This window comes from Pleuronectes platessa, chromosome 12 (assembly GCF_947347685.1).
Source record: "Pleuronectes platessa chromosome 12, fPlePla1.1, whole genome shotgun sequence".
Taxonomy (NCBI): Eukaryota; Metazoa; Chordata; class Actinopteri; order Pleuronectiformes; family Pleuronectidae; genus Pleuronectes; species Pleuronectes platessa.
Window position 1 is genome coordinate 5,656,057 of NC_070637.1, and position 14,481 is coordinate 5,670,537.

The window sequence follows — 14,481 nt, forward strand, 5'->3', positions numbered from 1 at the left end:
AGAGCTAGTTTTACTGGCTAGCACTAGCCTAGTTGGCTAGCAGTAGCAAGTGAACAGTAAGACCAGCGCTGACTGGAACATAGACTGAATATACTGTACATATACATACAGTCTTTGTTTCACTCGCTGCTGATCCACTCAAATTTGTTTCAAACTTGCCTCTTTAGAACACATTTGTTATCTTATGCTCCTGTTAGCAGCTAAGCTAAGCTAACAATCACATGGGATTGTGAACTGATCATGTCCTTAGTAGCTTTAAGGGCTTAAGGGATAGTTCCGCGAAAAATACAATTCCACCCATTATCTCCTCATAACTATGCCGGTGGAGCGACGGGTGAAGTGTTTGAGTCTTTCTGGAGTCTCAGGGGTAAACAGGGTCGCAGACAATTCCAAAATCATGGTGGAAATAATGCCGTTTCGAGTCAGATTTTAATGTCGAGGTTTACGGACACTTGGATGAAACCAAAGAAGCAGTATGGGGGAAGTTGATGTTGTTTATTTACTTTTGAAAAATCTGTCACTGTGTACTTCAATTGTATCGGATTCAGCCATAACACAGTTTACCCCTGAGACTTCAAAAGTGTTTTGTGGACTCAAACACTTTCAAACCCCCCATCGGCCAGGGTCGAGTAGGTAATGAATGGATTTACATTTTTCGGTGAACTGTCCCTTTAATTTACCCCAGTCGATGGCTTCTATTAAAAAACAGTGTTGATCGGTGCTGAAGAGCAGGCTGAAGTAAACAGACCAGAGGCGACAACATAGTGAAAAGATAGGAGCTATTTTTTAGAGCTAACACTAGCCAAGCTGGTTAGCAAGTTAGCAGCTAGATCAGCATTGAGTGGATCATAGAGTGACCATAAACTATAACCGGTCTGGTTTATATGGTTTATACGCAGAGAGTGGAGGGGCAGACCCAGCGAGGCCAGGGGTAACGGCAGGTCAGGCAGGCGGGCAGCAGGGGGAGGGAGGAGGGAGCACAGACGGAAGGAGGGGGCGGTGAGAAGCGGAGCTGTGATGCACCCAGCGGATCACATGAGCACGGATCTGTTTACAAACTGAAGTGGAGCACAGAGACGAGGAAGAAGAGAGGAGCGCCCTGAACGTGAGAGGAACAGACGAGAGAAGAGAGGAGAAGCTGAATCCGCATTAGCCGCAGCGTGTCAACCCTCCAGGAAGAGATGAGGAGCTGCTTTCCACAGCAACATTACTGAGGCTCACTGACTCACTGACTGACTGACTGCCGGGGGAACCCATCCATGTCCCCCCCTTTGTCTCTCCATAATTGGCCACGGCAGGTTTTCACAGCCTTGAGAGGAGGACAGCGACGTGGAGGTCTGGAGAAGAGATGAGAGAGTGACAGAGGAGAGAAAGAAGGAAAAGGAAGAGGCTCATAACGATGATCTGAAGAGGAGATAAAGCTAAACAGCAGGGAGTCGTGCTCGGACAGGTTTATTTCCAGAGCGCTGGACTGGATTTTGAGCTTTTTTCCCTCATATTGTCTCTGACGTTGGTGTCTTTTCATCCACGTCGCCTACAGGATTGTCTCCATGCTGAGGAAGGACACAGCTGGGAGTCTAAATCTCTACTGAGGTGGATGTTTTGTAGTTAATAATCCTTGCTGACTGATTTCTTGCTCTGTTGAGTTGAGCAGCTGCTTACTGGGCTGATGTCTGCTTGAAGAACTGGAATCTCAGGTCTATTTACTCCAGACCACAAGGAGATAGCTCTCACCATCAACTCTCAGGGTCAACTAGTCTGAACTTAAAAGGTAGTGGACATTATATCCACCTCCGATCCCCTTTTAAACAACTTCACAAAAGTTGTGGAAATTTGTGAAGCTTTGCCATCTGACGAGCTGCATTTAATGCATCCTGTCAAATGGTGTAACGGTAAGTGCCAGCACAGGATGTTTGCAAGATAGAACTGTGATTGGTTATAATCTTAAGGGCCAGTGTGTAGAATTTAGTGTAATCTAATGGGAGAAATGCAATATTCATAATTGTGTTTTCAGTTGTGATTCATTAGCTCATTGAAAACACTGAGTTAGATTAATTTGCTCAGGCTTAGAATGAACCCTTCATTTCTACATATGTCTATGGGTTCCACCATGTTGCACCACCATGTTTCTACTGTAGCCCAGAAAGAAAAAAACCTTCGATGGCTCTAGAGAGGACCTCTCATGTATTTACGTTTACCGGAAGGCCCCAGTAGAATTGCTTACAGACTTGGAAAGGAACTGATAATTCAGTTGGTTGCAATCTGTACCAATAACACTAGATGTCGCTAAATCCTTCACACTGAACCGATTGTTTGTCGAGTGTTTGCTAAGTGAACATTTACAAAACACTAAGTTAAAATGGGTCACACCATAGGAGCATAGTTCCAATGTAGAGATTAGTCATTGCACAACCGAAATAATGCTGAGCTAAATGTTTGCTAATATACAACAAGGTACAGTCTTATAGTGAAAAGAAGTAATTTGATCAAAATGCTGTTTATTATAAGATGACAAAATGTGAAGCCACACAACGTTACTCTAAACAACGTCAGTGAGGCAAGCATAATCATACATCAATACCCAATGCCAGTATTCATGCAAGGGAGGACTATTAATTTAGCAGCCAAAACACACCAAACCAAAGCTACCATTCCTGTTTGACAGTGTTCAGACACAATCCTGTTCACAACACATGCATTTGCACAATGGCCTACCTGTCAGTGCTCCACTATCAATGATTCACTCACATTGTGCTAAGAATACAGCCACTGACTTCTTTAGCCAAATCTCCTGTCGGGCGCTCCACAAAATCCCTTAGTGTACACCAAAACTGCACCCCACCGCCACAGCCATTGTCCATTATAGAATTACTTTTGAACAAGATGGTCGCCAATACAGGATCAGTTGTGACACTTGAGCTCAAGAAAGAGTTAAGTAGTGCAATTAAAAGCTGATGTGCGTCGATTGGAATGATAAGTGCCATTTTCAAGCCCCCTCAGGATTCATGCACTTCTGTCGAACCAAGCTCAAACTGCAGTGAGTAACCACTCTCAGGCAAAGATGCAAGTGGAACACATTCCTGTGTTGGAAGGTGGTGAATGAAAAGTATTTCACAGTGTGGAAATGTGTTAAGTTTTATAAATGTGTCAAAAAATTCTCTTCTTGTCATGAGGATAGCAACCACTTGTAGAAATAAACCTCATCTGACCCGGTTTTTCTGTAGATTAATTCAGTTGTATCCAGATTAATGTGGATTTTATGCTGCAGAAGTTTTACAGCCATAAAAACTTGGAACTTTGATAAAAAGGCAAGAAAACAATAACTTATTTCCTCAACACAGTTTTCCCACTTCATTTCCCACTCACTTCTTGGTTAAAATAAAGTCCTAAATTAGGCTGTTCCATAACTGTTACACATACCACCTGCACAAATGCACTCATTAGCTCAACTTTCACTCAAGTCTGAAACTTTGTGCAGCCCAAGAGTGTCTGCAGTGAAAGCAGTATTACATTGCAGCTTGAAACAAGAGGCTTCACAGATGCAGTGTGGAGTCAGTGTGCCAGGCTCTACAAGTTACAGATACGTCGCCACACATGCACCGTCTTTAAAATCCAACCCCACATCCCTGCCACAGGAGGTGGACAGTCTGGATTGCCAGACACGGTCATGTATGATGGTCTATCTTTGGCATGCAGCGCTCTGTGGGCCATTGAAACACACTGTAAATGCTCTGACAGGGTGGATGAACAATGCCATCCTAATTGAGCAGTAGTGATCATGGTGTGGAGTTGTGGCAGGGACATCCTGCTGATAAATGCGCTTGTCCAAATGTTAGTCAATCATAATGTCTCACCTCATTTTTATAACATCAGATAATTCAAACCAAACTTACTGGCAAAAAAGAGCACTTGAACATACACCAGTGTGATAAGAACCACCATAAATGACAGAAATAGTCTTTGAGAGAAATTTATTTGACATGTCCCTTCTGCAAAACAGTAAGGATGCAGGTTGTGAAACCAACACAATAACCTACAGCTGCTCTGTTGCTCTGCAGAATGGAGGGGGGCTGCAGAACAGACTGATTGTTCTTTGTTTGTCTATCACTAAATGTGACAGCGGACACATTTCAACTTTGATTCATTGTTATTTAAAAAAATAAACAGTTCAATAATGATGTCATTTAGACAAAACATGGAAACCCACGTCACTATGAATTTTTCAAACTATTCATGCAGATCTGTCATACATTCTGTCATTGTGATTTGTGCTGGGACTCTAAATGACTCATAATGTAGGTTACAATCCTCACAACTCAAATGTCTGACTGTTGCTCTTTATGTATAAAAAATGAGATTTTCTTAAATTTGTATCAGCTGGTAAAAACATGAATGTGCGTCAAAGCATTCTAACAAAGAGTAGGCTATATTCAAGACTGCATTGTTCTTTGTGTGGATGACAAAGTCGATGCAGAACCCAGTCCGATTAGACCTGCATACTGAGAAATACCAGCCAAATAGATGTATACATTGTAGAAACATTGAAAACTTAAAACAATTCTGTAGGAAATTCGAATCAAACTTTTAAATTACACTCTTCAGCACAAGTATGCATATACTTACTGACATAATTAACATTCAAAATGTATTTTCTAAATGCTTTTTAAGAAGTTTTCCACCCAGATAAGTATAAGCACTTGAGGAGATATTGCATTTCCCCCCTGGATTGAATTTGTCTTTCTTGCAGCCAAACCATTATTTTTACCTCATGAAATCATGTAATTTAATTTTCCCTGTGTGCTGTCCTCTCAGGGTGTCTGTGTGACCTTGGATTGGAGAACTCCAAACTCCACTGCAAGATGACGTCCGAGGATCTCTTCAACCTGCCGCTCAACATCTACATCATCATCCTGGGCATTGGCCTCTTCATCCTCATGCTCAGCCTCTTCTTCTGCTGCTACCTCTTCAGGTACAAGACGGACAGACAGTCAAGGCTGAGGTAGTGTCAGACAGCTACACAGGATCAGTATCACCATGTTATTGAAGAGCAGATAAATTCACCCACTTCTGACTAGAGACATCATTGTAGTTAAACTCTAGTATGTCAAACATCCAGTGAACTGCCGTCTTTGGGACCTCACTGAGTGTCACATACCATTAACCTCTAACCTGCACTGCATTTCAGGAGTTATTTTGTAGTCACTATTTGTAGTGAGTTTTGTATTCATCTTTCAACAACCCTAATAGACACCCCCTGAACTTCTTGCATACAATGTAGTGTAACTATTGCTTCTTAAAATCGGCTTTAGCTTATGACGTCTGACTTTAACTGCACATGAATAGTAGTAGCAATAAGCTTAATCTTATTAAACAATATGAAAATCAGAAAATAACTAGTAATTAGTATTGCAAAGAACTAAAGAAACGCAGCTGATTTAGGCCATCCGGTAATGCAGAGGACTTTCACTGTGTGACATGGTGCATTACCTGTTGTTTGACAAAGGTTTAAGTAAGCACTGCTTAAGGCAACTGCAAACGTACTGGGGTTAAGACAAAGTAAAAAAACTGGAAAAACCTCTTTAACTCTTAAAGCAATGGTGTTCTCTGATCTTCTCTGACAACAAGATATTTGAAAAACATATACACGACTGTGGGAAATACAGTTTATAATTTGGGTTCCCAGCGAGGCATTGGATTAAGAAGCATCAGCTAAGAAGCTTGTAGTGATGATCTGAATCTGGAGTTTTAATTGATTAGATGAAGTTTAGTTCTTGGTTTTATTTAGCTCTGATACTAAAGGACAGAAAGTAAGACTATGTTTGTGGGATTAAAAAGTCTAAATAGACAAGTTCAAACAGATACTGTACCTTGAAGATGAAAGTACCTCTAACTTCTGTAATTGGATCATTTTCAATGCCTCAAGCTTCTCAAATTGTGTCTATCTCGATGAGGAATTAGCATTTTATGTTTTTTATTATTATTTCATGGTCACTGAACCCAAAATAATGGAAGTGTATACTGTCAATGAGGTAAGACAACTAATCATTTTTACCAGAATTCTCATACAAGGACATTTTTCAGAAAGTGTTACAGCTCTGCTCATGATGAGGGTAGACACACAGGCTGGTACTGGAATGTGGCATTGTGTGAATTCCAGGCCTTCAGCTGAATCATGAAGCATGACAAGACATGTTGCACTGAAGACAAACGTGGAGCCTCCAGGCACATCATAGAATTTCTAGACACTAAACTAATGTATGACAAGTTTGTTTGTGTTTTGTGCTTTTACAGATTGAGGCGACAAGGTGCTCGAGAACAGTATGGCTACAGTGAGGTAACATTACAGCATTTTCAAGTTGTGATGCAAGTGTTATTCAGATTATATTGTTTTGTCCTTTGAACTCCGTGCATTTCGTGACAAATCCCTTCTCGTTCGCAGGTTGTTTTGAAAGGAGCGGAGAAGAAACTGAGCCTTCTTGGTGTAAGTCCAATACACAGTGAATGTGATGAAACACTTTTATGCAACAATGGAAAGAGGCAAAGCTGACCAATGCTCATGGGCTAATGGGACAAGAAATTGAATGTGGGAAAAATACTCAGCAGTGTTGGCAACTCGTGTTTAAAATGAATCAGTGGCTAGAAGAAAACTCACTGCTGTAACAAATTACACTAAATAAAGTGTTATGCTAATACTTTTAAGTAAGTTATGTGGGAAAATAATCACATTGAAATAATATCTCTTTATTTTAGCCTTTTTATTTTATAAAAGCCCAGGCATTTGGCTCTGAATTGCTGACAAAATAACTAAACTACTGATTTGAGAGATTTTTATTGGCTAGGTACAGCAGCTAGCTTCCCCTTGATGCTGTGCTGCATCGCAATCATATATAACATTGCTTATGGCTGTATAAACTATACTTTTACTTATACTATTCCAATTACATAATAAATACTAATTGTGGCCAGATTTGACTAAAGTAAGGAAACTGTGTATTCTACCCAAAAAATTAAATCAGTCTACTGCCATGTTTTACGTTAAACGAGGACGATCTCTATCCACACAAGTGTTTTGGCTCCGGATCTGACAACGCACATCACAAAACCATGCGCATACACTGGGTATGTGCAAAGTGGTTGCAGGAATTGTTGCACATTGTACACAACTCAAATAGGAAAATTACTCACAGCTGATAACAAACTACAAACTATAGGAGCTTTGAGAAAATCACAGAAACAACATGTGTTTAATCCTTTGAAAATCAGTTTACTGTCTTTTTAAAAAAAAATCATATTATTAGTAGTAGGCGAGTAGTAGTAACGTTGGTGTGCATTTTCTATCTACATTCATTCCAGGTATGCAAAAACTAGGTATTGCTGACATTCGAAATATATGCGGCATTGTTATAAATAAGGTATTGATCAAATTATTTCGGTGCAGTCATAAACATTTACATCTGTAATATTGGCACATAGGATAACACAGTTATAGTTTCTGATAACAGTTAACATGGCAGTCATATCAGCTTTGACCCGATTTCTTAACTTGTCATTTTCCCTTCTCAGCAAACATGTGCGGTGTGTTTAGAAGAGTTTCGCAGTAAGGACGAGCTCGGGGTGTGCCCTTGTTCACATGCTTTTCACAAGAAGTAAGTTCCACAAGCTTGGTTCAAACCTCCATGAGATTGGACAGCTGACTCCACGCTTGTTAACATGCAACAGTTTTTATAAGTCACAGTCAAATGAAAAAACTCCAGAATTGATTCATTTGATAAGCTGTTTCACAATCTATAATCATGGAGCAAATGTTTGTGATTCATTTATTATGTTTGAGACTGTGTATGGAAACAATCTTCAATTGACACCATGTGGAATAATCTCTTTTGTAGCACCAATTGTGTCTGCAAATCCATCATGTGGCTCAATAGGCTAAAAACCACAATATTGTTGTTCTAGCCTGGAATTCCTAGACTTACTGGTGTGCAAACGTATTGACTAAACCATTCATGAGGAATGACACATAACTTTAAATTCCCCTTTATGTTTGATTTCTGCTTTTAAGTTAACAGCTGAACGCATCCTGAAAGGGAGTGACTTTCAGGAAAAGCAGCTTTTTCAGGGTGCCCTTGAGAAAAAGATGAGGAAATTCCTGCCAACATATGTCCCTGCATGTTTGAAAATAAACAAGCTCTATGCAACTGAGACCTGTTTTTGCCCTGCAGCATAGGTGTGATGGTAACATCAGCTTATTTGTTTGCCTGGTTGCTTTTATTTCTGACCGATATTTCTCTGTCTGTGTCACCAGTATCTGTGACCTGTGTTTATATTGTGTACGTGTCTGATCAGTCCTGTTGTACAACTACAGCAGGTAGTCAAAATTCTGCATAAACTCAGTAGATGCCTCTTTACCTGTGCATCAGGGATACAGTTCTAAGCACGGGGCAGACCTCAGATCCTCCTATGTAATCTTCCCACCAGACTTGCAGAAAATGTGTGTTTGAGTTACTTTGTACACACACAGGCCTCAGGGTTAACTTCTGTTTTCTGTTCTGTCATGATTCCCAAAGTTTCAGCATAAATGTAACATTGCATACTTTGTCTGCCTTAGAAAAACGTGTTAATGCATCATGTCTTTCATCTATCTACTTTCCCCAGGTGTCTGCTAAAATGGTTAGAAATCCGCAGCGTCTGTCCCATGTGCAACAAGTCCATTTGTCGCCTCCAGCCGGACCCCCCACAAGCATCCGAGCGACAACAAAGTCTCCTGGAGGTCTGAGAGTGAAACGCATGTCCAGCAGTACCTCACGTTCTCCACTAAATAGTCATCTGTCACTATAGAAGGTCCTGTTTCACTGTCCAACAGACTGTATTAATAGTAAAGCATTTTGAGGCAGAGCTACTGTGGGAGAAGAAATTGTATTAACTGGACATACGGAGCCAAAGAACCTAACAAGCAAACTGAGACATATACAGTTGTGTTAGAGACTTTCCACCAATTAATGGATTAACGCAAACTAGAAAGCTGCAGATACTTTCCATTAAAGTACCCGAGCTAGGCTGTGTGGATGCACAAGTGCCTTAAAGCTGCAGATCCTGCGAACGACCCTAAATCAATTTCAGACTGGGTTGTTGGTTGTGAGCTAGCTAATCCCAGTTATTCTGTACGTGAGTATTGGTGGATTTGAAAACTCTTTAATTGCGAGTACAATGACTTGAGAAGATCTGTGTTTGCTCAACTGCCAGGTTTTGCCCTTTTAATTGAGTTACTGATTTAACCTTTTAATCTGGTAAAATTCCCAGTCATCCAGGTCGTGTTTATCCAAGAACTTTTTAATGGTGTGCAACCGGGCTTGGTTGTAGATACTAATAGAGTATTGATGAAGATCTCTCATCCAACAAGCTTTTTCAGTTACAGCTGACTGTTGAGGAGCCCCAGGTATTTAACTACAGCGGGCTCAGTATGAATTGATGTGACTTGGTCAGTTGGTGCCCCTGGCTGTTGTAACGACAGTTGTTAGATGTTGGAGTCACATGAGACCAAGTGTAAACAACCATCGTCTTTGCAGTCACCTGAGGCTTGAAATGTGAATGTTGGTTAAATTAGCTGTAAAGGGAGGAGGAATGCATTGTAGGCGTTGGATGAGAGGTGTCATGGACCTCCTCCTCTGTTGGACGGTGGTTTCTCTAATTTGACGTAGATGGCCTCCTTCACTCCTGTTTCAAATCACCTGTCCTTCCTTTCTAAAATATGTGTGATTGTTATCATTGGAGGTGTGTCCCTTATCTTTAGGTGTAAGTAAACACACAAAGTGTGTGCTCCTGTGTTGAGCGATGCATTTGTTTATTGGTTGGTTAGTTTCATCCCTATGTGCATTCCTCACTGCGTTGGACAGCAGACACTAGATTTCTTTTCCGGGTGTGTGGTCTTTTGGATGTACCAGTTCATGTCCTAGTGCTTTGCTGGGTTTGAAAAACACAGGGATGCAGTACTTGTTGAAGATCAGTGTCTCAAATACTCCAGACATGTAAAAGATGACTGTTAAGTTGACACATTATCAGCTTGGTTCTATCTTGTGTTCCAGTGGAGCTGGAGGAACTTTCTACAGGAACTAGGAAACTTTGCAGATACTGCAGTGGAACCTTTCCAAAGTCCCTTAACTGGAAGGAGTAATTTAGAAAAGTATAGAAACCTTTGGGCTGGGGTTTGCAATTTTGAAGAGTCCTGATTGGTCGAGTATTCATGCGAGAGCTTGTAAAATACTGATTTATGAATTGAGCATTCGAGGTGTTTTCAATGCCCCTTTTTACAGCGCTCTTGTCTCTTCAAGCATTAAATTAAGATTTACAGCAGCATGGCTTTAATCTATTCCATGTTTACTGCTGTTTTGCTAAATTTGTACAGTGTCATCATTGTCAATCTTTTGCATTGTGGTCTCCTGGTGGACTGGAGTGGAAAAGCTTGTTGTAGCCATTGGTTGTTCCTACATTAGCAGGCTGATTTGCCAAATCTCTCGTGGTCCATAGACTTTGGTGGAAACACTGATGAACAGGTGAGCAAGAACCTTTTGGGTTCCTTGAAAAAAGTTCCTGCAAGTTCCAGTTACTTCGGTTGCAACACGGCTCATGTTTAGGTACTCCTGTGTGTGTATAGGTTTAGATTCTGCCAAGATTACCAAGATAGCTAGAGAGCCAGGAAGCTATAGGCTCCTTCTCAATCTTTGGGTAACTACACAGATTAGATGTTCATATCTTTCTTGTCTTATTCTTGTTTTTTGTAGCAAGAGCACATCTGCTTGTCTTTTCCAGTGGCCTTCAGTTTAATATTAGACGTAGTTATACAGTTACCTTTTTCAAGTAAGATTCATCCACTGAGCTTGCATCATCCATCAGGCAGAGATGTGGGTTCAACAATACATATTCTAAATACAGGTTATTCCAAATGGTTTACTTTCTTTTTCCTCTCCACTGTATTCAAGGTGCAAGTGGAGTCAGATGACATACTAACATCTTAAGAGAGCGTCCCTCTATGTGACACAAACAGTTGTGTGGCCCTCAGCCATTTCTGGGATGTTGATGTGTAGTGTCACTTCTGTAACTCAGCTAATGAGTTTATTTCTGCCTCCAGAGCTGCTCTGCCTCTGAGCCATGTTTGTATGACAGTTTGGCCCATAATTATATGCAGCTCCATGTAAATGTGATGTGTCTGGGTCTTTAGCCTCAACTCCAGAGGCTGGAGCTTGGAAAGAGGAAGATTCAACCACCAGACAACTAGTTTTGACCCCGCATTGAAAGGTAATGCAGAGACTGCCGTGAAAGATGTAGAACATTTACAATCAAAATAACATGAAGTCCTGTTTAATTGAACAAAACAGAGTAATGTTTAACTTTAGATTGAGTGTTGTGGTGTGTGTGTTTTGGCTGTAATCTTCTGTTATCTCACAGTCAATCAGCTCCGTCCCATAGTATGTTGCCAAGCTTAATGAAGGTAATGAAGCCCTAAATGACAACACATTGGAGCTATATGGGATCTAAGAGAAAAAACAACTACATGCTGTCATACGCCTGTTCAGCTACAACAAAAGGTCTGAAGTGACTTAACCACAAAATACACATAAATACATACAGGAAATAATTTTTAGGAACTATTTTGTATCATAACTGGCTCTCAATAAAGGGCCTAGGATGTCAGCTACAACACTTTAAGTGTCATTTGTCTAACAGTAGGCCATCCTCAATAAAGACGATGAGAGATAAAGCGACCATTAATCTAAGCTCCTGACGTCTAAGAACCGCTCTGTACGGTTATAAATAGAAACACTGCACTGATATGAGGAACCTGTTTGAGCTTGTTTCTTGTCTGAGTGAGGTGCCTTTGAACACCATTCTCTAAGGGTAGGAATACATTATTAGTACTGTGCAAATTGTAAATGCTTTGAATTTTCTATTTCTGAAAAAATACAGAATCCGTGTTTTGATATTGTCAATGGGCTCCAAGTCTCTTTTTTCCCCAGATTTGTTACATGTTGATACCTAAAGCTGTTTATATATGAAAGGAAAAGTTACTAAATATTATCGCTAATAAGATGCCGCCTGTGATATACAGATCTGCCCAAAAGTCTTATGTATTTAAATAATTTTTTTTTTCTTGTAGTGAGGTTCCACAGGCAGGTTTTCAAGCATAACACTGCCCGCTGTAGTCATCAACATTTCATTTTATAGCCTACTTATTAGCCCTTTAGACAATGTTGGTCTTTGTACCACATTAAAATATCCCAGCAATTGCCATGATTGAGGTGAAATATCTCAACATCACTTTATTATGGTTGCCCTGAAGTTCAAAACGAAACAAAAAATGGGAAAACACAACAACAAATGATATAAAACAAAGACAAATTATAATAAATCAAACCAGGAAATCACAAAAACGACAAATGATAAAACACAACAACAAATCCAAAACAAGCTGTTGTGTTTCTTATTTGTCTTTGTGATTTACGCTTCAGGGCCACCGTACTTGGCATGAATGTTATAGGATGTAACCAAATGACTTTCGTTACTTTTCATCTTGTGCCTTCATGATCTAGTAAAAATTCCAAATAGTGCAATACTTAGTTTTTTTACCAATATCTGTTAATTACTGACAACTACACCTCGGCTGTACTGTGTAGTGCCATTTAGCAATTGTTAGCATGTTAACAAGCTAAACTAAGATAATAAATATGCTGAGCATTATACCTGCTAAAAAGTTAATATTGTCACTGAAAGCATTATAGCAGTGAGTCATGACGCTGCTGTGCCTAAGACCGTCCTTGTTCAGCCATGAGAAAGACTGAAGGGTAAATATAAGTCACTGCAGTTAGTCTAAAATAGAAGAACAGTCCCAAATTGTCAAATTTCTATTGCCATTCCATACTGTGTTCTGCACTGTCAAATAAGATATACTGGGCTGTATATACATTGCTACACTGGCAGTCCTTCAGGGTGTTTGATGTAATTGTTGCAGCAAAGCTTGAAGATCCTCATCCTTCCTTCACAGGATTACGCTGTTTATACATTTATTTTTAACCGCCCCCTCTTCTCATCATCTGTTTTTATTCAGGCCGATGAAAGCCAGTGGTCGGAGGCGTTATGTCTGTGGGTCGCCCATCCATCTGTCCCATTCTTGAGAAAATGAAATGTCCTTGAGGGAATTTTATCATTTGGCAAATACTTTCTCTTGGACTCAAGGATGACCTGATTAGAATATGTTGGTAATAATATCAAGGTAACTGTGACCTCACAAAACTCATTTGCCTCATGAACAAGTTAAGAAGACCTCGAGATTCTTGAGTTAGTCCACAACTCCTCTATCTGTGCCCGGAAGCACGCTTTGTACCCATCGTATGATTGGTGGATCAAAGAGGTTCTTCATGATCTAAAGCTGGAGAGGTTAAGGTTTTCTCTTGGCGTTTCTCTCAAGAAATTGGAACCATTTACTGTCCCTCTTAGACTCTTTGGATATAGAACATGAGCAGTTAGATGGCTGAGCCCAGAAGCACAGTTCTCTGAATCCTATAGTTTTTTACCCTTATTATTTTATTTTATTTCACTTAACGTTATTTTTCACTTAGTGTGTGTCTTTGTTTTTTCCCTTTTTCGTTGCGTCTATCAACAAGAGACAAAGTGGGGTTGGGATTGGGATTTCAGAAGGGGATGGAAAAAAACAACAAAGACGAGAGCATTGTAACTTGGACTTTCTCTTGTTTCCTGTTTTGTGGATACCTTACATCATTCTCAGTAAAGAAAAAAAGAGAAAACCTTTCAAATTTTGCAAAGCTCTGGTTTTCCAGACGAAATCTTCAGATCAGTAAGTTCCTTTGAGAAGGTTTGTAGCAATTGCATCAGCAACTTAATTGACTCCTGAGTATCTTGCCTCAACAAGTCCAACAACAATCTCCATATTCTCAAATTTGAATGAGTAGTACAACACATATCATTTTTTATGTTTAATGACCTCAATCCACCTCACGGCCTGTAAAATTGCAGTCAGAAGGTCAGCCGTGTACAGTCTACGTCCCAGATGCTCTTTCTGAGATGCAATCTGCATAACAAATCTCAGAAGATATTTCTCATACAGGTTCTGGGAGAGAATGAAGCAAACAGTCTAAATCATGTCACGTCATCTTTGAGAACAATGTCTCCAGAACAAGTGCAAAGTGATTGTACAGTTAAAACTATTACACACGATGAGAAGATATCTGGAAACTCCCTCTGGGGTCATGACATCAGGATTTTTGCACAAGATGGCTATTTATGATTGTGTCATGAAATGTTGTTCAAGGATCCCAGTGTTACATTATTGACGATGACAAACTGCATGACTTTCAGAGAAACTTGGATCAGTTGAAAAGCCGACAGTACAGTGTGATCAATTCAAGTGTATATCCCCAGAGACACATCCTCTGGCAGATAGAAAGTAGTCCACAGCTTTTCACAAAGAAAATC

General features: G+C 40.1%; 1 protein-coding gene across 3 annotated transcripts; it reads left to right on the forward strand.

Annotated features, from left to right (window-relative positions):
• Positions 1-981: 981 nt before the first annotated feature.
• LOC128453863 (RING finger protein 122) lies at positions 982-11,981 on the forward strand. 3 transcript variants are annotated; one of them, XM_053436962.1, is made up of 6 exons: positions 982-1,771; positions 4,813-4,969; positions 6,292-6,334; positions 6,440-6,481; positions 7,564-7,646; positions 8,653-11,981. In XM_053436962.1, exons 2-6 carry the CDS (start codon positions 4,860-4,862, stop codon positions 8,771-8,773), a joined length of 399 nt encoding a protein of 132 aa, XP_053292937.1. In that variant the 5' UTR covers positions 982-1,771; positions 4,813-4,859; the 3' UTR covers positions 8,774-11,981. The 3 variants fall into 3 exon arrangements, with proteins under 3 accessions (XP_053292937.1, XP_053292938.1, XP_053292936.1); XM_053436963.1 differs by having other exon boundaries at positions 983-1,593; XM_053436961.1 differs by having other exon boundaries at positions 984-1,892.
• Positions 11,982-14,481: the final 2,500 nt, after the last annotated feature.